Source organism: Camelus ferus, chromosome 27, assembly GCF_009834535.1.
Source record: "Camelus ferus isolate YT-003-E chromosome 27, BCGSAC_Cfer_1.0, whole genome shotgun sequence".
Lineage (NCBI taxonomy): Eukaryota > Metazoa > Chordata > Mammalia > Artiodactyla > Camelidae > Camelus > Camelus ferus.
The window spans coordinates 12834239-12861031 of record NC_045722.1 but is presented as its reverse complement, the minus strand read 5'-3'; the positions used below and the strand labels follow the sequence as shown (position 1 = coordinate 12861031).

General features: G+C 47.6%; 1 protein-coding gene across 9 annotated transcripts in view; it reads right to left on the bottom strand.

Annotated features, from left to right (window-relative positions):
- Positions 1–26793, bottom strand: part of NTRK3 (neurotrophic receptor tyrosine kinase 3) — a 342122-nt gene that overhangs the window by 194348 nt on the left and 120981 nt on the right. For all 9 annotated transcript variants that reach the window (XM_032469115.1, XM_032469111.1, XM_032469113.1 and 6 more), the window contains 2 exons: positions 25379–25443; positions 24444–24546 (listed from right to left, as the gene is read on the bottom strand). In XM_032469115.1, the coding sequence (XP_032325006.1) occupies positions 24444–24546; positions 25379–25443 (168 nt within the window). The remainder of the gene's footprint in view (positions 1–24443; positions 24547–25378; positions 25444–26793) is intronic.

Here is a 26793-nt window from a genome sequence, read left to right as displayed (position 1 = left end):
CTATAATGGGACTGAGAGTCGTGCTGATCCAGCTTGGTAAGCTCTCAGTCCCATTTCAGACCTCCTTGCTGTCTTAGCCAATTAATTGTAGATCAACATCACAATTTCAAAGTTCGACTTCAAAAAATATAATAAATCGGCTAAGGCAAGAAACCCATTGGAATCCAAATAAACAGGTGCTTCACCCTTCCCAGGTTTGGAAAGCTTGCAGAATAAGATTAGGTGGAAAGATTTAGCTCCGGCAACTTCGGCGCCCTTAAGGAGGAGGTTGTGAGTAAAGGTGAAGTTTGGATATTCCAATTTCTCCAAATTCTCCTCCAAAGGGGGATCTAAACCTCCAAGCCAACTTCCCCTTCCCTTTTCTTTTTTTAACTGTGTATTGTGAAATGGTTAGAGATCTGCAAAAATAGTACAGAAGATGCCCCACATACCTAACACCCAGCTTCCCCCAGTGATGACATCTCACATGACCACAGTGCATTATCAAAATCAGAAAATTGATCAGCACAATCTTACTCAGATTTCACCAGAAAGCCCAGTGTCCTTTGTCCATTTTTAACTGCCCAGCATTCATTCCCTAATAGCTACCTGATTTCCTACTGGGGCATCATCTTTCTTCCATTGTGTGAAGTATATGCAGGAAGATAACTTTAGATGGTGACCTTCTAAAAAAAAGCAGAGTGACCTTTCTCTCCACCCCAAAACGAACAAGGAGACTGTACGGCATATTAACCATTCTGTTCCACTACAAGATGTTAACTATGCTGCCAGCTTACTACGTACATTATGGAGCAAAATCTTATTCTATCCAGTCTCCAAACCTGGCCAGCATCCTCCTCCTTGGTCTATTACATCTTGAGAGTCCTCAGTATCCTTCCATCAACTACCTTTTGTCTATTTATCCAGAATCAGTTTCTGTTGCTTGTATAAAAGGATGCAGCCTGGATCACCCATGATGATTCCCAGCTGAGAATGATCTGACTGGGTTACTAGCAGCCTCCATACTTCTCAAGAGCCTGCATCTTTCTTCTTTGCCCAAGGACTTTCTCCAGCACCAGGATGTATGCTTGGCCCCAAGCAGGTACCCCCCAGAAGCGTGGAGGAGTTAACACCCCTGGGGACAAGCCCAACTAATGAAGGGAGGACAGGGGTCAGTGAGTAGATGCCCCAGTCCCTCCATCTTTATGGGGAGCAGTTCTGAGGCATGTCCCACCCAGTGTCTCAGACAGTCCCCAGCAGGGTTATGCTCCAGGTCCCCCAGTGAGAATTGCTCATTGTCACCCCCATTCTTGGCTTTCTCATCTTCCCTTAGCATTCTCCTGCTTGCTTCCTGGAATCACCTCCCAAATAAACTACCTGCACATTAAGTCTCTGTCTCAGAGTCAGCTGAACTCAAGACTCAAAAATAGAAAAGACCTGAACAGCCCACCTAAAAGACAGAACAGAGCTTGACAGAGCTTTTTGGCTGATCTGGCTGAAGGCTGCATGGCTGCCGAGCCTCTGAAGCACTGCCAGTGCTGCAAGCTGAACAGAAAACATTTTGGATAAATTAGGTTAAGTAAAATATAGTGTTAATATTACTTTCATCTGTTTGATTTTGCCTTGATTAATAGACCCACTAGAACATTTAATAATACACCCATGGCTTGAATATATTTGTATCAGACAGTGCTGGTGGAAGGAGTGTTTCAGGTAACAGGTGGGATGTTACTGCCAGTACCATTGATGCCGTTAGCATGACAAAATGAATGGACCAGAGGACTATAAAGAGTGCCATGATTATTTATATGTCTATCTGAGGAGCTCCTCGGGTAACAGTAACTCAAGGATAAGAATTACTTTTATCCAGTGCAAGAAGGGGAGAAGGAAGAGGTACCCACAATGTGCTGATAGTGGCTTTGTTGCTTGGTCGGACTCTTCTGTGAAGCATTTTGGCAGAATGTTCATCCTCCCTCTTACTACAGTAATTCTATCATCAGGAATCTGAGCTATGGGTCTCATCCTAACTAAAGAAAATGATATGCACAAAGATGTTCACTTCATTGCTGTATACAACCTAAGTGACCAATAAAAGGCAAATGATTAAATTTTAAAAGATTTATGTGGATGATAAAGCATACAATCCTTAAAAATGAGGGTTATAATGATCATGTAATGATAGGCAGACTATACGGTACCATGCTATGTGAAAGCGAAGATATAAAATTGCATCTAGAGAATAATAAATATGTAAAATACAGACTGGAAGGAAATGGGCCAAGATGTAAACCATGATTATTTTGGGCTGTTAGGACAAGGGTGATTTAATGATTTTCTCCATTTCTCAAGTTAGTTTTACGGGCATTCTCTACTTTAACGTAGAACAAAGAAAATGACAATCTTCTCTGACAGGTAAGCATGTGCTTATCTGCAAAGGATGTATCATCCTACAGTATCCTTTTGTTTTGCCAAATTTATGTAACAAAATCTCTCTTCTCTGACAAAAAGAAACAAAGATAAATCTAGTTCAAGCTGCTTCTGAAACAAGCAGGCCAACAGAAGAAGTCCACTTTATATGTGGCTGGTGGACCTTAGCATAAGAGAACTGGGTTTATAAAGAGCAAGCCACATCTGACCCTGGCGGTGATGTCTTTTCCTGATTGACCAAAACAAGCGGGTGGCCGAGGAGACCAGAGCCAAGATGAGAGCGTGGGACTTCAGAGAAGCTATTGGCATGGCCTCTACCCAAACCTTCCTTGAAAAATTGATCCAAATTGGCTGGACTATGCATGCTGTCAGCCCCCAACGTTCACAAGGACTTCAAGCTTTATTTACAGGGCCTTATCTTTCAAGCCATTCGTGAAGCTTCAACAAGTCCTAAACACGAGCCTTTAAGGAACTTGGACCAGGATGACAGAGACCTGAGTGGGATGGAAACATTCACTGGGAGACAGTAAACAACAGAACTCATGATAAAGTACAGCTTCTCTCCTTGAGCGGAGGGCCCTCAGTTAGCACGTACGCTATGGAGAGGTTGGCGTGAGGCCTAAAGGATGTGCTAACATCTTTATTAACAACCTGGAGAAAGATGTAAACAGGACACTAATTCACAAGGAATAAATCCACAAGGGCCAGAAGGCTAGAGGATAACAGAGAAGGATGTCTAGGAGCAAAACCAGGAGAAAAAGCACATGCTGAGATGGGGTATGAATGGCAGGTCCGGTCCAGGGTGAAGCAACTGAGGCACTCACCTCAGGCACAAAATTTCAGGAGGTGCCAAAAGGCTCCGTCATCGAGAGAAATAATAGTTCAATGTCATAGTCTAAAAAAAAATTAAAGCTGATGCAAAAAAATCCATTGATTTTTTTTAACCTTGGTTAATGGGGTTTGGGGGACCTTCTTAAATTTTGGGCCCAAAGCCTCACTCAACCTCACTTTAATCCCAGAATACTGTGAGGAGAGGGGAGGGGTTCGTGTGCATGACAAAAGCGGGAGAGCAAAGGCCAGCTGGAGAGCGCAGGGTGGGAAGGGCAGAGCATGTACTGAGTGGCGGATGTGCTGGACACTCCAGAATAAGGGCCGGGGACCATCAAGGAGACTGCGAGGCGGCTCCAGGGAGGAGACCGGTGGAAGCAGGTTGGGCAGCTCATTAGGCGAAAGATGGCAGCAACTTGGAGGGAGTTCACAGAACCAGGTCGAGCAGTCAAAGCATGAAGGCTGACTGAATTTGGAAGGGGAAGGGAAAACATGACCCAGCTGATAAAAAGGCAAAAAAAAAAAAAAAAAAAAAAAAAGACAGTCTGGAGAAGGCACATGGGAGAGACAAGGAGCCTTGGCTACAGTAGCTGCTGAAAGCTGACACCGTCCGTAATCACAGACTCTGGATGAGGGAGAAAATTTCAGTGGTGACTATCCCAAAGAAGAACAGGAATTCAAAATGTGGGTCCTTAATTTTACTGATTTACCCCATTCCTTAGCTGCCCGAGTATCCTCTGAAATTCCTAAGGATTTATGAAACAAGGAAGCCAGAATTTGAGCTCATGAAGGTGCAAAAAGCTATCGTGGGAAGAACATCGCATCAAGAGTCAGGAGACGGTTCTAGCCTGGCTCTGTCCTGACCAGCGCTGTGCTCCGAGAAGTCACCCGACTTCTCTCCAAGCCTCTAACTCTGCGGCTACAAAGGGGGTGGGGGGAGAAGGGCTTAAAACCATTTGTGTCCAGTTCTATCACCATGTTGATCTAATAGTTATCAAGTGTTCACATGGACAGGAAATAAACACTGAAACCCAAGATTGGACGCTACAGTGGGTGACAGCTCACAGCGTGGGCTCCAGTGCCACAAGCACCTACTACAAAGACTTTGGGATCTAGGGAGGGGAATATGGGGTGGGCCAGGAAGACTGGGTGCTTCTCTGGCCTGCTGAGAATGCTACATTTGGGAGTTCCCCAGGGACAGCAATGGGCAGACAAAGCCTAACTGCAGATTGTGTGGACCCTTGAATTATTCTTCTTGTGATGAGGATGAAGGCTCAACATGGAATTCCTCAAGGCTCACTCCATCCCCATTCCCAGCCCCACTGTTAGACCCCCGGAAGACATTAAGCTGTCTCCAGATCTGCTGGGAAAGGGAGAGTCACGTGGCAGAGAGGTGAAACAGGAAACAAGTTCTGCTCCAAAGAACAATTCAAAGGTTTTTGGTGTGTTGTGAGTGTATTACACCCAAGGGGTCAAAGGGACCAATCCTACCATTTAATGCGGCTCTCTAGGGTGACCATTTAAAGGGCCTCATGCAAGAAATAGTGGCCAGAGAGGAAGCAGGTATCATATGGTCAACCACTGGTCCAGCAGCCAACAACCCCCTGTGGGGAGTTCTGGTAAACTTTAGATGGTCCAAACAGACTTAACTTCTCCATCCTCTGTGAATTAAGTAGGCCTTGGTTAACTTACCTACCTGATAGTAGACAGAAGCCACTGGACCAGAAAAGGACACTCAGCCAGGATATGTCAGAGAAGAAGGTCATAAGAAAGAGTACATGACATGAGTAATGACCTTTGAGGCACAAGAAACCTGCCCGGTAATAAAACATGACCATATGAATGAATGTCCAGGTCTCTCTCCAATCAGACTAGAAACTCCTCTTTCCTAGGCTGGAAAGGGGAACAGGAGATGGGGGAGCCCCACCCACCAGCACAAGGACCTACCCAGGACCACAGTGACCTCCAGTGCCAGCTTCAGGACAGCATCTCCCCTGGTCCTATGCAACAGAATTATTGATGGATGATGGATCGGGAAAGGATGCTAGCAGAAGAAACGGGAGTTTCTTCATGATGACTTCCAGGTAAGAGGCATTCGGGGAGATGCTTCTAACCCTTCATGAGCTGCTAGACCTGAATTAAGCATCCTTATTTAGTTATACCCCAAAAAAATTCTTTCTATAAATAGACCACCTGGAAAGGACAAAGAAAAAATAAATTTGAAGAATAAAGAATTGGTGTAAAGGCTCTCAAAAGAATCTTCCATGCCCTGACACCTCCCCAGGAAGACTCCACCAATAGCTGCATTTCAATCAGCATCCTTCAATCAGCTGAGAGGTATTCCAATCTGAGACTGAGAATTAGCTTCCAGAATCCCACAGCTCTTCCAAGCCTGTCTGTCCCAGCTCAAAGGGCTTGCTGCACAGTTAGAACCACCTTCCAGCCACAGTTGATGGAGAGCATTTTGATGGTTCATGGTGTATCTCTCACTGGCCTTTGCTGATGATCCTAAAACCAACAGTCACATACTAGTAAGTCCCTACAGGGCACAGACTAAGAACTTTCTGAGTATCAGTACATTTAATCCTCACAACAACCCTATGGAATAGATATTATAACTTCGTTTTACAGATGAGGAACACTGAGGCTCAAGGAAGGTAAGCAATATGTTGGTTAATTTTAAGTGTCAATTTGGCTAGGCTATACTACCTACTTATTTAATCCAATCTTTGTCTAGGTATTGCTGTGAAAAAATTTCATAGATGTTGTCAATGTCTACAATCGGTTAACTTTAAGTAAAGGAGATTCTTCGATAATGTGGGTGGGCCTCGTCTAATCAGTTGAAAGGTCATAAAAGAAAAAACTGAGGTGTCTCAGAGAAGAAGAAATTCTGTTTCACGACTGCATCATCAACTGCTGCTCCAGTTTCCTGTATATCAGCTTTCCCTACAGATTTCAGACTTGCAAGCCCCCACTACTGTGTGAGCCAATTATGTAAAATAATTCCTTATGTATACACAAAAATATATACACAGTTGACCCTTGAACAAATCGAGGGTTGGTGGTACCAACCCACCGCACAGTCAAAAATCACCATGTAACTTACAGGTGGCCCTTCGTATACATGGTTCCACATTCACAGATTCAGCCAGCTGTGGATCATGTAATACTATAGTATTTACTACTGAAAAAAATCCAAGTATAAGTGGATCCTCGAAGTCCAAACTCATGCTGTTCAAGGATGGATGGATAGATAGATAGATACCTCTTATTAGTGTGAGGAGGCAGAGCAGGGCATGATTTTTCTGATTTGACAGAGTGGTGAAAATACAGTTTCAATATTACCTACGGATTGAAAAGGCAGAAAAACCTTAGAGTACACCGAGATGGAAACCTCTTCCCTTCTTTGTATCAAAAGCGCAGCTACCTATGCCAGTCTTCCACTCCCAGTAGAACCACCAGGAGGTAAATCATGGGAGACGGTGACTTTCAAAGGGCACAAGTCTTCAACGGTCAGGCCATCAGTCTCCCCACAAGAAGTTGAGGAATGCAAGCATATGGAAATCCATCCACAGCCTCCCTCCCCACCAAGCTCCCACCCTAACTGGAGACTGGGCTCCATCCCATCTGAGAGCCAAAGTGCAGAAAGAGACTCTAAATGCACCCCAGAGGCCCTGGCTGAAGAAGGGCCCCCGGACCCCACTCCACAGGACACCAGTGGACAACTCTGGAGAACAGACATACTCCCTGTATACTTGGCTACTGAGTTAGGTTTGTGTGCTACTGAATTTCCTCTGCCATCTAGCATTCCTACCATAATGGACCCTCTCCACCCGCAAGCAGCCAGACGTCTGGAGAAACACACCTGCTGCCTCCAACAGCACCGCTGATCCGGGGGCAGAGAATACCCCATTACAGGATGTCTTAGTTACAAACAACACTACCTTAAGATCACTGGTTTCAACGTGATAAGGTTTGAAAAGAGGTGTAAGTTACAAAACCTTAGCATTTATTTATGAAACCTTATTTCATCTTAACACTGAAAGATGATGGCTTTTGGTTGCAGGCTGGTGTGTCGAGGAGAACTGTTGCCAGAGATTCCTTCCAGCTTAGACACAAGTAGGTTATAGTTTATACGGAAAAGGTTATTTCCCAACCTCATTTTGAAATCCACTCTCCGTTTCTAATGAAGATGTGCATTTCCTTTGAACAATCCTTGTCTTCCCTATTGCAACCCGAGATAGTGTCTTCATGATGTTTGGTCACTTGTTCCTTAATAGTCTTTCATGGAGATGAAGGTTGGAGCTTCCGGCGTCCAGCACAGTGTCGTCAGCACGGTGTTTTGACTTCTGGTGAGTTGCCCTTGACAGCCTCGCGCTGTTGCCATTTCCCAGCTATCAACACAGAAATCCAGTTGCTTTGAGGAGTGTGTGTGTGTGTGTGTGTGCGTCTGCTCATTTGCTGGCTGACCGCCCTCTCCCAGCCCTTCCTGCAGTCTGAGCCCTGCATCTCCATGTCATCCCATCGTTCCCACGGCTGCCTCTGTGCAGGGAGTTCAAGGGAGCTGGGATGCAGTGACAGTGAAGATAAAATGATCCCTAAAGAGCTCGCAGGCACTGGCAGGGATGGGAGGAGAACATGGGGGAGAAGTTATCTACCTGGAGGGGTCAAGAGGCCTGAACCAAGGGGCCAGTTCTCTACTCACTCACCCTTTTATGTTTCGAACGCAATGTGTAACCTCACTCTGCTTCTGAGGTTGGGCTACCGCTCAGCCTGGCAGAACTCTGCTGATTCTCACTCGCCTTGGTGGCAAGCCTGAAATTCTCCAGTCCTGGGGCTCTGGGTGGACTGACATCTCAATAGAAATGAGCAAAACCTCCAGTTCCTAAGACTTCACTCGTCTTCCCAAATGGCCAGGAAGGATCATCATCAATAATTCAAACTGAGCCGCACTTGAGAGAGAAAGCACCTTCCAGCAAGGCAGTGGACACGACTGGTGTCAAGGCTCCCCCCGGGTATTACAGACACCGGCCAGTCCAGGCAGCCGCCGAGCGCTCCTGGGTACTTGTGAGTGCTGGCCTGACCATCCACATTTAATGCCTCAGAAACATCCACCCAGATCGAGGGAACCTCTCAAGGACGGGCCGCCGGCTGAGCCACTGCTGGCCTTAGAGTCTGAGGGCCAGGCTCGGGAGGGAACTTAGTGATGAGGGCTCAGCCCGCTGGCTCGTTCTGAGTCATGCAGATGGGGCTCAGAGACACAGTGACTGCCCAGGCCACACAGCCATTCAGTACCAGAGGCAGGACGAGGACCCCCACCGCCCTACCCTGGTCTGATGCTCTTCCACCCCTGACACACGAGTGCTTCTCCAGGTCTGGATTTATCTCTGTAAAGTGAGAGCAGGGCTGTATCCTTTCCCTGTGCTTCACACAGAGATTGAACAAAAATAACTCCGTAAAATGCTTTAAGTTTATTGAAAGAAAGGGACCTCGTGAATGGAAATACACACACACGCACACACGTGCGCACACACATGGAAGCACTGCTTTCCACCCACCCACGAGATCCCTAAAAATATGCCCGTGGCCACTTTCTGCCACTGACCACGTGGGAGTCCCTGCAGTGAGCGCTTCCCACGTGCAATTCCAGTTAAGGCTCTCAAAACACTATCAAGCTGGCGCAATTCATTCACATTTACAAATGAGGACGACAGAAGTTCATTCAGAGTCGAAGTCATTTGGCCAAGACACCAAGAAAGTATCAAGCTTGGGACTGGAAGTTCCAGTCTTAGCCCAGAGCATGTGGCCCCGTCATCGCTGCCAGGGGCCCCACCTCACTCCTCCAGCGTTTGGTGCTGGTGCGCATGCGTGCACACGATTGAGGATTCTGCTGTTACGATGATACATTTCATTTGAGTCCACACTGGTTTCTGCTCATAGAAGGGCTGTGTCCCTCAAGGCCTTTGAAATCCGCCCCCAGTGAGGGGGTCCACGACTGCGGGTTGATGCAAAGGCGAGGTCCGCTTTTGACAGAAAAAGGTTAGCTTGGGGCTTCTGCCAAGCCTCTCAGACCTGACGCTTCCTAGAGAAAGCCAGGCTGGAAACAGGCACACGGGGAGCTGAGAGGAGCCGAGAAAGTGGGAAGGCCTGATCTGTCTTTCTTACACTCATTCACACTTTATACGTGCAGCCCTCGCCCCTTTGCCAGGTGGCCCCAGGGAAAATGGATTAAACTCTGAATCAACCAGCTGAAATGGCATAATGCACAAGCCAATGTACAAAGAAGAAAGAAAGCAAGAGAGAAAAACAGGCTTTGCAGAGCGATGGAAAAGCTGAAGGCAGGGTGACGTGGAAAGATGCTCAAGAAATACTGTTCAGTGAAGACAAAAAAAAAGGTCAAAAAACTGTATGGATTGTTCAAGACTATTTTCATTGAAATATATGTGTAAAATATAAATGTGAATATAGACAGGTTTATAGATCGATTGTTACATAGATTTGTGTGTATCTGTGTGTGTGCGTGAGTGTGTATTCACATAGAATGGGATTACCACTTTTATTTTTTCAGTGTTTTCTAGATTTTCCATGATGGAGTTATCCTCCTTTAATAAAAATACAAAATACATAAAGATAAAGGTGTGAGCCTTCCAGGGGCTGCAATATGACTGGGACTCCAGTTTGTAGAGCTTTTGCGGGTCCAGAAGGACTACAGAGGCAGCAGCAGCCACCCCACCACAGCAGGACTCTGGCCACAACTTCACAGGCTCCCAAGAGAAAGCCAAGCAGAGACAACCACCAGCTCTGAAAGCCTCTCTGGCCTCCCTGGCCCAACCAGGGCCACTCCAGGTCTGCCAAGAGCAAAAGCACAGAGACAGGAGCCGAGTCCATCCACTGATGGATGGACACATCCAACTGGAAGAATGGATAAAGTGTGCAAAACCTTCTGCAGGAAGTGCTGAAATGAAAATATCCCACCACCTGAGACCTGAACTCATCAAATAAAGCATAGTCTCATCACAAAGTCCCACTGGCAGTGGGAGAGGCCACTTGGGGATCCAACAGATCAGGCAGGTAGAGAGGGGCAAGCAACTGGGGAACAGCCGAAGAGCAGACCAGTGGAGGAACCCAACACAGAGTGAGAGACATCCTAGAGACGTGGGGGCAGACGAGCTGGGGCTGGCCCGAGGAGATAACCGTCACGGCATCAGGAGAAATCCCACTTGGTAGGCACACAGCCCAACAACTGACAGAGGGACCGATAGATCAGGTACACTCTGTGCTTGCTGAGGACAAAGAGTGCACCTGACTCATGCCTGCATCCCCCAGTGCTGGCACAGAGGAGTCCCTCCGTGCGACCTGCAGAAGGGTAGACGTCCCCAGATACACTCCTGCCATTCAGAGAAGCCAGGTAGATGAGTGAAAAATTGAGGGCCACTGCCCCTACCTGCCAGGAGTTCAGAGACTACCCCAGGGTTGTGGACACACCACACAAAAGAAAGTTCATTGCCCATCTCCCTCAGCCTCTGACCTCTCGTGATTCAGACCTGCTGATCTCAAAGGAATAGCCAGTTTATGCAACAGACATGCCTCTCAACTCCCACCTCCCAAGGAGTTCCCATCCTCCTTACTCCATGCTCCTTCTAATCTATCCAGCCCTTCTACTCCAATCCACTGATGAATAAGAGAACATTACAACTAGAAGGGAACATGGAAACCCCTTAATTCAAATCCTTCCTATTACGGAGGGGAAAAGTGAAGCTCAGAAGGTACTCCCAAATAAATAGAGTACAGCCATGGTCAGAGCCCCAGTTTCTAAAAATATCCCTTAACACTCCTCAAAGTAAAAATTGCAAGGGTCAGAAAATAGACTTGGGTGTCCCTTCTGGAAGCTATAGCCTTGCTAAGCCAAGTGTGGTGGACAGAACAGGATCTACCTCCCCTGGGAGCTGGTGAGAAATTCAGGGTCTCAGGCCCTGCCCCAGACCTGCATTTTAATAAGACCCCCCTCGTGCTGTACGTGCACAAGTTTGGGACCCTCTGAACAAGAAAATTCTCCCTCTGATCTATGCGTGCAGGGAGGCAAGAAAGAGTCTCTCTCTCTCTGTGCCCACCCACCTCTCACATGTCCCCAGCCCAAGAGAGTGCCTGGAAATTGATGACAATAAAAACAAGAACAACAGTGCTCCGACCCTGCAGTCAGTGGACCCTTCTCCCCTCATCCGCTAGGAGCCTTTGCGAGGCACTGAAACCTCTCCATTAAGCAAACAGCAGGACCGATGGACACATGAGAACAGGTGGTGGATCCGTGAATGACGAGGGCCCGGGAAGGTATTTTTGTAAGAATAAGCTCAGAAGGCCCTGACCCTCTCATACTGCTGACTGGCGAAGCCACCAGGCTGAACCAGCAGCCTCAGAGGCTGACCGCAGCCGAGGGGATTTTGCTTCCCCTGAGTCAGGGAAGCAGTGGAGGCTCAGGCAGGCTGGGGATGGGAGATGGGAGGAGGCAAGCAGTGGCCTGGATGGCAAAAGGCTTCGGTTTGTTTAGCCCTGCTGCAGACTGGTTGGGTACCAACCTACCTCCATGGGCTCCAAGCTGGGTGAACATTTAGCATTAACCATCTGGAAAGTGGCATTGAGGGAGGGCCACGAGAGAGTCTCCTGATGCCCACAGGACCCGGCAGACCCCAAGACTTCTCAGGGCCCTACTCTACTGAGGCATCTGTGAGGTGCAGAGTGATCACAGGACTGGTACCACCACCAAATACACAGCCATGGCTATTCCTCCTTAGCCTGGGAACTTACAGGGACCGGGGGACACCTGAGGCCCTGAGGACAGATTTCGAAAGCTTTCTTTCCCAAAGGCTAGAGAGAAATAGGACTGTAGCATTACAACTTCCTTCCTCAGCTTTGCAGACCTGCCATCACTGCCAACGTGGTCGTGGGCCAATCACTTTCTTTCCGTCCTTATTCTTACCTATTCTTTCAATTGCTTTGCCAGGAGGATACAGATACTAGCTACTGTGCAGAGTTGTCTTGAGGTTTAGCATGTGTCTGAAAAGTGCCTGGCATATAATAAACACTCTATCAGTGGTCACTATTTATAATATGACCTGCTTCTTCAAACAGAAAGAGCTCTTAGCAGGCTCCTCTACCTTCTGATTGAATGTTCAGGGTACTAGGTCATTCTACACCGGGGGTCTGAAACTATGGCCCACGGGCCAAATCCAGTCTGTTGGCCATTTTTATAAATAAAGTTTTATTGTAACACAGCCAGCTCTTTTCAGTTATACATTGTCTATGACTGCTTTCCTGCTACAGCAGCCAAGTTGAGTGGTGACAACAGAAACCATATGGCCAGCAAGGCCTAAAATATTAACATCTGGCTTCTTAATTAAAAAATTGGCCAATATCTGATTACACCAGGGCTTCTCAGACATAAATAAGCATCAGAATCACCTTCAGGTGGTTTTTTAAGAATGCAGATTCCTAGGGCCCACCACCAGAGCACTGGATTCAGGAGATGCAGCCCAGGAATTTGCATTTTAAATCAGCCCCCACCACTATCGATGATGCAAATGGCCCGTGGTCTGTGCTGAGTGACACCAGAGCCCAGGCTGTCCCCATGACGGGGCAGGTGGAGCCTGGCTGGGGAGAGTCAGCACTCCGCACTGAGGAAGGAAGGGCAAACTGCTGCCCCCGCCCTCCCCCGCAACTGCCTGCTTTGCTTTGTTTTAAGGCTTCATGCAGAAAACTTGGATGGCAAAGAGAACAAAAATCACAAGGGATGAAATAAAAAAGCATTCATAATCCCACCACTCAAAGATAACCGCTGTTTACATCCTGACCTCTCTGTCTACAAGGTCCCAGTACTTTTCCCAGGTGTATATATGAAGATAGTTTTCCCTTTATTTTACAACAAAAACAAATGGGAAACTGCTTGCAGTCTTTACTCTCTGGAAAATATATTGTTAACATTTTCACTTGTCAATAAACAGTGCTCTGAAATCTCCTTCTTGATATTCAACTGTTTAAAGAAAGTGTGGTAAATGAATACATGCATGACATCATCACATTGTACACCTTAATCTTACACAATGTTACATGTCAGTTATATCTCAATAAAGCCGGGAAAAGGAAAAGAAAAATGCAGTAGATCTCTATGAACTGATAGGAAATAATCTCAAAGACAGTTACCAAAAAACTACGTGGTTCAGAACAATGTGGATACAAGCTGGCATTTGTATAAAAGCGATGGAGAAACATCTCTCCTTGTGTAGCATTGACTGTCTCGGCAAGAATGCACAGAACCTCTGAATAGCTGTTGCCCTGGGGGGCAGGAAATTAAGCAGATTGAGATGCACTTTTACTATGTTATCTTTTATATTATTGGGCTTTCTTGCTATTTGCATGTGTACCCTTTCAGCAAGATTAAAATTTGCTTTTAAAAATGGTCATCTTTAATGTCTTCATTGAATTACATCACATGTATGAACCATAATGTGCTTAACTAGCCATTTATTATTAGATATTTAAGCAATTCTCAGTTTATCGAGTTGACTGTGTAAGTCACAGTGGGATAAACGCCCATACACATAAATATGGCAGTCGGCTGTGATTACTACCTTAGGTTAAATTCTCAGAAGTAGAGTTTCTGGGACATGGGCTTCTCCTGATTTTAGCCTTTTAATAAAAATTGCCAAACCATTTTCCAGAAAGGCAACTTCAGTCCACACACTCAGCAACAGCAAACGTGAGCATCCACTTTCCCATTCTGCTGGATGGCCCCTCATTTCTAACAGTGCTTCTGCTCGAAAGCCTCCGACTTCACACACAGCCCAATCAGGCAGGCGTGCCCCGCTGCAAAGCAAGTCCAGGCAGCCGCTGGGGCTGTTGGAGCCATTTCTGCACATTATGGTTGATAATAGCACTCAAATTCTGCCTGCTTTTCTGAAAGGCTGAGCCAACGATGGGGTGCCACCCACCGGCACCTCTCCACGGTCCAAGGCCAACCCACTGAACTCAATTTATTTGGAAGAATTCACTGTGAAAGGCAGTTCCTGGAACCACCTAGACCCCCTCGTAGGGGTTTCACATCAGGCTCTGCTGGCAGCCGGTCAGAGGCTGGCATTCTTCTCAGCCACCTGGGAGCAGGGTGGGATGGCTGCTACTGCACAGGGGCCCCTGTGACCTTGAGATGCCTGTCAGGTAGAGAGGCTCAGCGCTTCCAGGACTGATAAGGAAACTGTTCCTGTCTTTGGCCAACTCAGCAAGTCTTACTCCGCAGTAAATTGGGAGGGCAGAGCCGGCATCCAGTATAAATTGACTCCTGGAGCAGCAGGACTGAGGAACAAAATTCTAGCCACCAAGGGCAGTGTCTCTGAGCCCTGGGCAGCCACCAACTTCACTCATGAGGTTCCTCCACCGAAGGACATGCCTGATCCATTCCAGGGCCTGCAGCCCACGCTGCTCATTTCCCATAGCCCCCAACATGACGTCCAAGAGCAGCAGTGAGAGGAAGAGCAAACAGGACATAGAAATTTCTAGAAGAGGAGAGGAATGCCTGCCCCAGCAGCACAAGGAACTCTGGGCTGGAAATGCCTGCCTGCTTGCCCACTGACTGCTGGCCTCCCTGGAGCTCTGCCTCCAGCCCTTGTGTGAATGGGCTTCACCCTTGAACTGAGATCAATTGAGGCAGCAGGGCGCACAAGTGCCCTTGTGTGGAAGGAGGTAGCAGTTGCTATTAATCAAGGAAGTCAGTACAGAAACTGCTCTAGGAAAGAGGCGAGACTTATCTACCCAAAGAGAGTAGAAAGAAAATGCCTTCGAAGTCATGGTTCTAGTTTTGTAATCTTATAGTCACATTATTCCAGCTAGTAGAGTGAGCCTTTGAGGCAGGCTGATTTTGCTAACGATACACAGGAAGAAACGGAAATGTGACCGAAGTCCCCAGGTTACAAGACTAAGGTTTTCTCCAGTGGCTTAGTCCCTTGTTACCTGAACTGTGGGCCCTGGAGCAGCACCCTCTGGAAGCTTCTTCAGTCCTTCTCCAAATCTGTTCAATCAGAATCTGCCTTTCTCAAGATCCCCAGCACCCCCCACATTCATTTGCACATGACAGCTAGAGAATCCCTGGCCATGTCATCATCTGTTGTTTCTGCACAGGTGTAAGACAGCGGTTCCTAAACTTGAGTGAGCATCAGAGTCACCCAGAGAGACTGCCTGTGCCCCACGTCACCCCTGATCTGACCCAGTGGGTGTGGAATGAATCTCAGGCATCTGCACATTTAACAAGCTCCCAAGGAGATCAGACACCCTGGTCCACAGACTGCAAACATGACCTGGGCAGCTCATTAAATATGCAGCTGCAGATTGGACTTGGCTGCACAACTGAAATCACCCAAGGTAGTTTTTTTTAAATTGTATTTATTTATTTATTATTATTATTTTTCAGTGGAGGTGCTGAGGATTGAACCGAGGACCTCATGCATGCTAACCATGAGCTCCACCACCAAGCTATTATTACCCTCCCTGCCGAGGTTTTAAAAAAGCATGCCCAGGCCTGAGTTTCACCTCTAGAATTGGATTTAATCGGTCTGGGGTGCAGCCTGGGCTGAGGGAGTCATACAATTTTACCAAATGATTAGACGTGCAGCTAAGATTGAGAACCATTGATTTAGAGTGACCTCGTTTAAAACCTGGTTTCCTCACTCCCCAGCCACATGACACTGGGCAATTCACCCGCCCTGAGCCGCTTTCTCGCCTTTACAATGGGGAGAATAGGCGCCTATAGACTGAATGTTATGGGTATGCTGGGTGTCTGGCACACAGCACGTCCGCAAAAGTTCCCAGCGCCCTCTGTTCTCTCCCTTTGCTATGAATAGAAGTGAAAATCAGCTGATACGCTTATCTTTACCCCAAATCCAAGTTTCTTCTCTAAAAAAGAAGCATAGATATATCTGTTTATCTCATTGCCATTCCAGAAAAGATTCTGGCCCTAGGGCCTGAGACCACATGGGAGCAGAGCTGGGTTCACGGGCCTGAGTCCTGACACCAGCCTCAGAAGAGCCCCACAACTGGGGTATAATTCTCTGCTGCAGCTGTCTTGAAATTCTAGTACTTCTTGAACATTTTAAACTGGGTCCCACAAACTAGGCAGCAGGTCCTATCAGGGAGGAAGGTGGTTTGGAGACTGGTGTGAGGATGCTAGCAAATCACTCTCTGGCTTATGGCAGCGGAATTAATACAAGAGAAAAGAATAAATGTATGAGCGCCAGAGGGACTTGGTGACTCTCTCTGAAACTAAACACAGCGGGGTATCATGGAAGGGAGGAAGAGGGGTATCACTAACCCTCTGAGAGAAAGAGCCAGGAAGACACCAACCAGAAGCTCTTCCTCTTTGCTCCAAGCTCTAGCAGGTGGCAGACACCACTGGTGGCTGAGCCCCAGAGGGATGAAGGCTGCTCTTCCTCCTCCTGCGGTGCACCCCTCCCCTACCTGGTCCAGCTCATCCCCCAGGATGGATGCACTGCACAAGAGCGGCGGAGGGAGGACGGGCTGGGGCCGGGGATTTGCAGCGGTTCGCTTGTTTGACATTGTTTTCAGTGCACGGTTTTTCTTCCTTGGTCCAAAATCATGTTTCCCCATCAACAGTTGTTTTGATCTCTCAGCTTTGCTGCCTGTGGTTCCGACAGCCACTGTCTGGACACCCTAAAGTCTCTGCAGAGTCCACAGGAGAATGGGCCACAGAAGCCCGGGGCTCAGGCACTGCAGCCATATGGAAGCTTCTCATTAGCCGAAGCCTGTGGTCATTCCTCCTCTGGGCAAGTTCAGTCCCCCAGGACCCACGGGAGACGGAAGGAATGTGCCGTGAGAAGACAAGGGGATCTGCTGGAGCAGTTTCTGCAGCTTGACTTTGCAGGGGTGTAAACCATGTTGGGCCAAGAACATTGTGAGAAAGTCAAGGCTGGCAGGTCCTGCCCCTCTGAGTTTTCCATCCTGGTGCCAGGTACAGTCAGATGTCTGGATCTGTGAGGAGGTGTGTCACCAGGACTTTGGATGAATAATAAAATACTAATGTTTGTGAATTTTTTCAGAGTAAAAATTAGTATGGATTTGACTGTATTCCTAGTTTTCAAAAAATCTCTTTCGCTAACTCGTATTCGGATATATTTTTCCTAAGTGTGAAACTGCTGCAAGGGCCAGCATTTGTCCCAAAGCCAGGTGGCACCTGCAGGTGTGCACAAGGCACAGGACTGATGGTCTTCTGTCACATGTGAAGCAGGGGACAAAAGGCTGAGAACTCCTAATCTGTAGATATCGCAGGGCTGTTAACCTGGTGGGAACCGGCTGCGATGGCACGGATTAGTAAGAACCACGTTCTGCTGCCAAATTCAGATGAATCAGAGAGGCAATCGCGTTGGCTACGGAGCCAAGCATATTGGCCATCCTTGGCCCTGCTGAACAGGATGTGGGGCCTGCCAAGAACAGCCAGCTAGCAGGTAGCTACAGAGGAGAAACATTTTGTATCAGAACCGATTTCTGGGGATTTCCCTTCAGATAAAAGAATCAGCACTGGAGCCCTGAGACAGAGGAACACGACCAACAGTGACAGTGCGGGGACTCCTAGGACCATTCAGCACACACCTGCAAAGATCCCACAAGTACAGGGCAGCAAAGGCGTGCCAGAAAACCCACACTGCCTTCCAGTCTTCTTCTCGAAGCTCAGGACACCACATTCTAGAGCTCAGCCACCAAGCGGGGCGGGGGCTTCCTCTACAACCGGTAACTTGAAGTTCAAAGCAGAAGGGACGCTGAAGGCTCCTGGCTTTGATTACTTTGTGTCCTGCCTGTGGATTGGCCACATACCTAACCTATTTTATTTAGACCTGAATAAAGGCTAGGAGTGTTCTTTTGGGTGGGAGGGTCTGTCAAGGAGTCTGAAAAGAGGGAGAGGGCATGGGAACATTTGTGAGGAGCATCCAGGGACCTGAGGATAACAATATAGGACATGAATCCAGATGCTACTCTCAAAATCACGTTCAAAGAGTCATCTTCCACCAGGGGTCCCAAGTACAGGGTCATTGCCAAGGCCAGAGGTACCTTCGTCCCTTACATACTTTGATAGAAAAAGAAACCGAGAAAGAAAAACAAGCAAGATGGAAGAATGGACTGATTTCAGGAAGTCAGGAAACCCAAGTTCTCCACTCAGTTTCACTTCTGTCTTGCTCTTGGCTTCTGATCCCCTATTAAATTGAGGCCAGATAAGTGTATTTCTGGGAGCAAAAGAAGTTGCCTTATCAATGGCACCAACAGTGCCTTCATGCATGGTCCAGGTTCCCTCTCAACAGAGACTCAGAGGACATCTATCTATCCCCCTCTCATTGTATCAGTTCTCTGGCTCTGTGCTCACGGCTCTAGACACAGGGACCCTCTATCCCAGCTGAGGACAAAATGCCAGTTAGAGCATCAGACCTTAGGAGTCCGGGATCCCTCCCAGCCCTACCTCCATCCAGCTGGAAGAACCCCTTCTCGACGTTCCAAGGTCAGGAGAGAGAGCAGATATAACTCCTTCCCAAGTCTAATCATTCCATTTAACCAAGCAGTCAAACCAGAGGGATAACAAGACCGTTCGATGTGGGCAGAAGCCCCCAAGATCTTTGGCAGGAGCCAGTCCCTCCAAATCAAGATTCTGGCATGATTCTACAATCCTCTCGGAGGACATTTACCATCTGTTTATGGAAAAAAATGTTAATAACCACCAATCATAATCAAATAGGCAACCATTTCACTTTAAGTACCTATTAATGGACACTAATTCCAATGGAAAAGTCCTGGAGTGCCCATCTACAGGCTCATCAGAGGCACCAGCACACATCCAACCATTAGGATGAAAGGCAAGCAGATGAAAACACTTAAGGTACTACCAGAAGCCCAAGCAGCCTTTCTCAACTCCCTTCCTTCCCAGCCTTCCAGCTTCCGCTGCCTTGCCACATCGATCCCAACATGTCCAGAAAGAGATGAAACCCTCTAAGTCTGGAAAGCAAGGCTCCTCTATCAGCCTCCATCTTTTCCCCAGGCCAGGCGTGTCCCAGTTTGAGAAAAGTAGACTCATAAGAGACATTGTTGCAAGTCCCACTGAAGTGGGACAGCATTCAAATAATTAGACAAAGCACTGGAAGAGCGGGGCTGATTTATTCACAATCCATCTTCATTTCCCAGACCCTCCCAGGCTCTCTGCACACACCACGCATGTGGGAAAGCAGGCCAGCATTGCTCTAGCTGTCCGTGTGCTTTGGCAGGTCACTGCATCTCTCTGGGTCTGTTTCCTTATCTGTACAATGGGGACATTAGCCTAATAAGTCTAAGGGCTGTTTGAACTCTAACAAAGCATGATTCTGTTTCCTCTCTGGGAGTAGAAGGAAGCCAAGAAGTATGAAGTGAACTCCCACAGAATCTCTGCTCTGTAAGTATTTAAAGATGCTTAAGAGGTAGTCAGGTGAGAGACTAAGTAATGTGTGCTCTTTTTACAGGCTGCAAAATACCCACACATTGGCTTCTTTCTCCATTAAATAAATACAGATGAAAAATCACAGGACATCTTTAATTATTTAAAGGCACACTGGCATCTTTTACCTGGTTATTGTTCTAACAACCATGTGAAATAAAGATGGCAGATGCAGAGTGGATGTTCATGGTGGGGCAGCCAGGACCAAGGAGCTAGTGGTTCTACTTGCCATGAAAAGTGGATGAGAAAAGTAAGGGAATTCTAGACCTAACTCAGCTTAACCAGGCTGTGAAACCGCAGCAAGTCACCTCCTTTCTTGGCCCTTCCTGGGCTTCAGTTTCTCAGCTGTAAATATTGATGCTGGAGGGCTCGGCCAGACGACTGTCATGATCTTTTTATGTAGGATTTTTAAGTATTATATGAGGATGAGCATGGCATAAATTCTGAGCCATGTCCCTGGCAAAACGTAATTAGCTGTTAAAATACTGGAATACTTTTCGATAATTCTGTACCTCCCAGTAAGTGGCCCCCGCCTTGAACCTTCCAACCACCCACCCCCCAAGCAGCCCATGATCCAGCATGATCATGAGTTAACACCTGGCATGGCAGGGAGCCCCCAGCTCCCTACTCCAGTAGGAGGGCTGGCGTGTGTTCTGACTGGTCAGTGCCCACACCACACCAGACACTTTCAGGATCACCCCTAACAAGCTAAAGCATAGGGCTTCATCAACAGTCCAAAGAACCCCCGCTGTACACTCAGGCCCATTTTAGAACCTTTGTGATCACAAGAGAAGATGAGCTGGAGTCCTACGCCCTCCACAGGGCGGAATCCTGACCTCTCCCCAGGCCAGAATTTCTGAACAACAACATGGCAGTTGATAATGCAGAAAAGTGTCTGAGACAATGCATTTTCAGTTCATTTCTATAAGCTCTGGTTATTTATATTGATCTCCCATAAAATGGGTGCCCAGTGGAATGCCTGTTCATACCAGCAGGGAGAGATCTCCAACACACGACAAGTAAATACAGCAAGGATGCAGGAGGGTGCTTAGGCTACAAACATGTGTATAAATTACAACGTACACAAAGTAAGGCCTCTTGTAAGTGCGTTCACATATGTATTCATATATATGCCTCTGTATGCATTTCTTCCCATACCGTACGGATCTGTGACCACTCCTGGGAGTGCTGCAGTCTTTAATCATGGCGTTTAAAACTGTCAAGACACAAGCTCTCTTGTCCAAATAAAATTTATTAATAAACTCTATAAGAGAGAGAGATACTTTTGATTGTTTTCTAGATGTCTGTGAATAAATGCAATCGTGATCTGAGGAACAAAACAAAATGAAACAAAAAAAACCCCAATATATATGCAAATATGTATATGCTTATATTTAACTAGAATCATAAAAACAAGTTGATTACCAGACTTGGCCACTACTGTTGCTATAGGGTGGAGACACTTGCCAACTGGCAGCCTGTGGGGCTGGCTGGGAGAGAGCACAGGCGGAGGGCAGGTGCGCAGAGATAACAGAGAAAGAGAGGACGAGTTATAGGGAGAGAGACAAAAACAAGTGGATTGATGGATGCGCTGTGAACTTGGGCTAATGACCGCCTATGGAAATGGGAGTGGAAACGGGACTGCAGGTGACAGTTAAAGCCATTTAAGTTGTATCAGTAATAAGAATAAAACATTAGATGCAACAGAAAACAAAGGGGTAACAGCTGCTTTTACTGAGTGGTAAGAATGTGAGTGTTTGTTATCCTAATCGTCGTATTTTGTTTTTTTTTTTTTACTTCTGAGAAAGTTTCATTTTAATAAGTCCTCCTCATCCACACACTGTGTTCCAGGCCCTCAGATGTGGCTGGTGGGAATTATTTATGAGTTTCCCAGATCATCCCCACTCCGCTTCCCACTGCCCAGACATCTCGGATTTCCAAATAAGCCCTAACTAGCCCATTACTGATTAACAAGCTGCGCTTTTTATAATGAGTAAAAATAAAGTTATTTATTTCTAAGTTCAACAACCATTTGTCAAACACCAGGCGGAGCCTCAGGCGTGCTGGACTGAGTGATCGCGGGTTTCTGCGACAAGTCGCTCCTGGTCTAACAGGACAGATGATGTGTCAGCAAAATAACGACAATGCATGAGGACTAGGGCAGAATGAAAGAAAGCGTTTTTACTAAATATTGTGTGGGACAAAAGAGGAGGGAGGGCAGCCCTTCCTGGAAGGACAATAAAGAAGCCTGGGAAGGCTTATTCGTAAAGAAAAGAAGAAGAAAACGTAAAACCACAGGGGCTCTTTTCAGTGGTTCTCAACAATCAGAGCAACCCAACCAAGGAGGAGGTATCATTCCATCGTTTTGAAGTTGAGCAAATAAAGGCCGTGAGAAGTTAAGTAACTTGGCTGGAAACAAAGGGCAATTAAGTGACACCGCAGATTCAAACCCAGATTTGAAAATTCAAAGCTGAGGAAGGCGGGGGATATGAAGAGATGGAGGTTTGTCTGAGTCAGAACTGAGGGACTTCTGGTACCCACACCTTCGCTCTTTTTCTGGCCTGGGATGCCCACTGGCAATAAAAGATCAAGGGTGTGTGCAGCCTGGGGCATCTGCCATTTCATCCTAAGATGAGAAGTAAATACAATCAGGCCTAATAAAGATCGGAAAGATGCAGGCATAATTCTAAACAAGGTCAGCCTTGATACATCATCTCATCTTGCCTCACTCTAGCTGAATGTCTTCAGGTTGCCTGACTTTGAAAGAGGGGATATTTCACTTCCAACCTCACAGACACGTTCCTGTGGTCCAACTAGGGACGGTGACAGCAGCTCAGCCTGAGAGAGGGGAGCAGGGGCTGGGAGAGGCTCTGAGGACAGCTGAGGGGGAGGCACTGCCCTGGGTGCCGCCTAATCCATCCGACATGGGGACACGCTGTTCCAGAAACCGGATGACAATTAATAGGAAAAATCTGCTCTCACAGTGCTGCCAAGCCTGTCGCAGGGTCTCAGCTGGTGGCGCGCCTCCTGCGGGGAGAGAATAATGTCCCATTCTTCCCTTTGGTCAAGGCCCCAGTGCTTTCTCAGGTGGGAGGAGGAAGAGCAAGGGAAGTTTCTCCCATGGTAGGAAAATTTTGCACCAATAATAATGCCAGGTCCTCAAAGGCAGGAGCCCAACATTTACTCTAAGATCGAAGACTCAGAGCTCGCCTAGTGGTCGCTGATCTTCCAAACCTGTGAAGCCCTGCTTGGCACATGGGATGGTGGCAGATAAAACAGCTCCCCCAAGGTACCTGACAGGGGCCTCCTCTTGTTTAAGCCATCTGGCTTCAGGCCAGACTTCCACATGTAGCAGTTTTATAATTTGCCCGTACACGTATTTCTCTTGGTCGAAATATTTCATATGCTTCAAGAAAACCTGGCTTGCTTTGCCATGACTTGTTCAGCTTAACCAAGAGCAGAAGGAGAGGGCAGAGGCAGGAGGCTTCTGGAAAGCCAGGCAGTCTGCCCCCATGTTTTCTGCTTTTCTAGTTCTCTATGGAAATTTCTTGCTATATTTGAGGGTTCTAAACTTGCAGGAGAGTCACGGATTCTTTTGAGAATACAATAGAAGCTGTGGACTAGTTCCTTCCTAACCCCTCACCACCCCTTCCCCGCCATGAACAAACACTCAAACATTTGCATGCAAGTTCTGGGGACCATTATCCGCCTGAATCTCATTCACGCTTTTCCCTTCAGGTCCTGAGCCCCCAGGCCAAGACCCCCACCACGTACGCCTGCTCATGTGTAGAAGTCATAGAAAAGCATCTTTCTGGAGCCCATAATCTCACCAGAAAACTCCAACCCGAAGCCTAGCTCAGGAACCTGATGGCTTGCTGAAGCCTTCATCAGCCCTTCCTACCCATCTTATATTCACATCAGCCACAAATGGAAACCCCAGCTGGGAGTATGTCTTGAAATTCAAGTTTCTGTTTAAGAACTGGTACCCAGCCTCTCTTGAGCCATTTGGTCAGATCCATCCTGGGACCAGGCAGATGGATGCTAATTCACCATGTTAACCCCTTTCGTGCCAGTCCCTTTATCCAAGACTTGGTGGAGAGCCGCATCGCCCACCCCACCCAGGCTGTGATGGGGTTGCATGCTCTGTGTCATGGAAACCGGCCAGCAGATTTAGCAATCGTGTTGCCCTTGGCATCTGTTCTGGACCTCTGTGTAGAGCTACGTGCTGAGATACCACAGCATGGGCAACTTTTCAGTGCCAGAGTCCACCACCCTACGTCTAGCAATGCTAACACCTTCTCATTCCAACTCCAAGGGTGGATGCAGACAAGAGAAAAACCACGCTACTCAAACCAAGAGTCTTATTCACCAATAATAAAGAGAAAGCTAAGCCCTCTTCATGTGCCCTCAAATCCAGCTTCCTTCCTTCCCAAATCATCCTCACTGCACCAGCCCAGCTAAGAAGTGTATTCAGCAGTCACAGAAAAACAAGGTGGGCCACAGTTTGGTCCTCACAGACGTCAGCACTGCCTTCAATCCATCATTACCAATAATAATGGTGCAGACAGGTGTTTGCACCAGGGCCACCAAAGCCCGCCACCAGAGGCCCTCTCAGAGCGCAAAGAGAGATTAAAACAGCATCTTTTCATCACAAGAAGCCACGTTTCCCCCATGAGACCCTCGCAAACGAAAATTCCCACCTTACCCTTCATTCCAAATTTGGACCGTCGACCGTACTTGTTGATCATAATGAAGAGAACCACCAGCAGGACACAGGCAAAAGCAGCCAGTCCGACCGCTATGGATACCTGTGAGGGGCCAAAACCAGACGGTCAAGAGCAGTCGCAGAAAGTCTGAGTACTGGACGACCTAACGTGCACGCGCAGATGAGGACCGTCCTATGACGGTGGCAACTGTGGCCCTGTCAGAACTTCAGCAAACTTCAGAACTTCTCAGACTGAGTATAAGTCTTGAGAGGAAGTAATTTGTGAGACTCTAAGGACATCAAAAATAAATTACCCAAATTGATTAGAGGGAGTTTTGTGACTCAGTGTTCTGAGCCCCTCTCATCTGGGGACCATCTTAAGAGAGGCAAGGGCAAGTCCAGAGGGGCTTCTGTCCGTTGTTTTGTTGTGGTTTTAGTTGGCAAGCAAATTCTGCACCTTCACATTGACATTCTTTGCATAATATTCTTATCCAGAAAGTTCCAGGAGATCTGGACTCTAAAAAGACCCCTTTCCTTTCCTCCCCAGGGAAATCTCAGGCTTTGAGACAGCAGGATGGGAGCATTGGGTGGGAGATGGCCTGGGAAACTCTGAATTTTGTAAAAGGCTGTACAGTTAACAGCTCCCTCGGAATCGAGCCCAGCTGGCTCCTAGTGGAGTGGGCGTTTTCAAACTGTTCCCTTCCAAGCCCTAGGGCTTAAAGCAGATCCTCAAAGACTTCCTCAAACAATGAATTATTCTCATCAAACAAGGAAGATTTCAACCACCTGAAAGGAGGGCATTCATCACAGCCTCTTACTGCCATACATACCAGAGTTTCACGTAAGGCGATATTGGAAAAAGTTAGCTACTAAAACGGAAGACTGAGAACCACTGCATCAGCAATCACCTTCCTCCTGAGCAAGAAGTGACTCACCCCAAAAGTGTCTTCCTCTGGCTTGTGGGTCACAGTGATAGGAGGTGTGGGGCTCACTTCATAGACTGTAAACCAAACAGAAAAGGAGGAGGGTAGTGAGCTCACTGGCCACAAGAGCCTCAGCCATGGTCCCTACCCACCTCCCAAGTCCCCTTGAACGTTCTTGCTGGAGAGCATTCCCTTGAAGCCAGGCTCTTACTGCCTGACCCCTCCAGGCTTTGCAACGGTCCTTAGAGACGAGGTCCCGGTGCGGCTGCCTGGCAGGTGTTGACAGCTTGAGGACAGGCTCCGTGCATATAAAGAACCTTCACTTCCATCCCCTGACCCTCATCCCAGAGTAAACAGTGTAACCTGGGCAATGTGGGCCATAAGCTATTGGACAGATAGAAGGGGAAGAACGTTTTGGGATGATGGTCAGGGTCTGGATTCGGCACATTCTGTTGGTGACAGCAGCTGCAGCCGGCACGTGGCTCCTCTCTGCCGCAGGCGTGCCTGCTCCCATCCCTGGCTCTCCACACCCTTCCTTTTCCCCTCTTCACTCTTCAGTGAGATCCAGGAGGCCCGTGTTCCCCTAAACTACTCACTATCCAGTCCCCTAATTCAGATTTCAGAACACAATGGCAGCCTCAGTTAAGCCACAAGTTCATCTGACTAGGAAGCACCACCTCTTCCAGCACGGCCTGGGTGGGAAGCCAGGCATCCGCCTGTCCTCCATCTAGAACCACCTCCTTGTCAAGAGATGGCCCCCGTTTGAAATTCTCTGGGGGGACAAACAAAGGAATCACAGATGGTATTTACATCCGTGCCAGACAGCCAGGGGTGTGCTAAGCAGGACTGTCTACTGTCGCAGGTGGCCGTTCCTCTCCGACGGCGGAGAAGAGGAAAAGGAATAAACACAGGTTCCCCCAGGGCCCATGAGCAAAACAGCAAATCCTTTTGGGATTGTCTAGCCCTGGCCCCAAACTGCTGGTAAACTGACCTTCAGTAATCTTATTTGAGGACAGGCGAGCCTATCAATCACAGCTCCACACGAGGTGGGTCCCAGCCAAATTCTTGGGCTCTCAAAGCAGGTGACAAACACTAACAGGTTCATGGGCTCGGCGTTCTCTCTGCAAGAACTACTGAGATGCTCAGCAGAGGTCCACTGGGGCACGGGAAACCCACATCCTTCCTGACACCACCCCTCTCCATCTGGGTAGGAAGACCCACCACACGGTCAGACCCCTGAAAACCCCCTGGGGGAAACTGAGGCACCGAGTGATTGCCCGAGAGGTGTAGGCTTGGAACTGCCCAAGAAGCATTCCTACTCTCCAGTTCCCTTTCACTTTTCACTCAGGTGCTCTCAGCTGCCATGGGCCTGGGGATGGTGGTGGAATGGGAAAGAGAGCTATTTGGATTCAGTAGTTACCAAATGT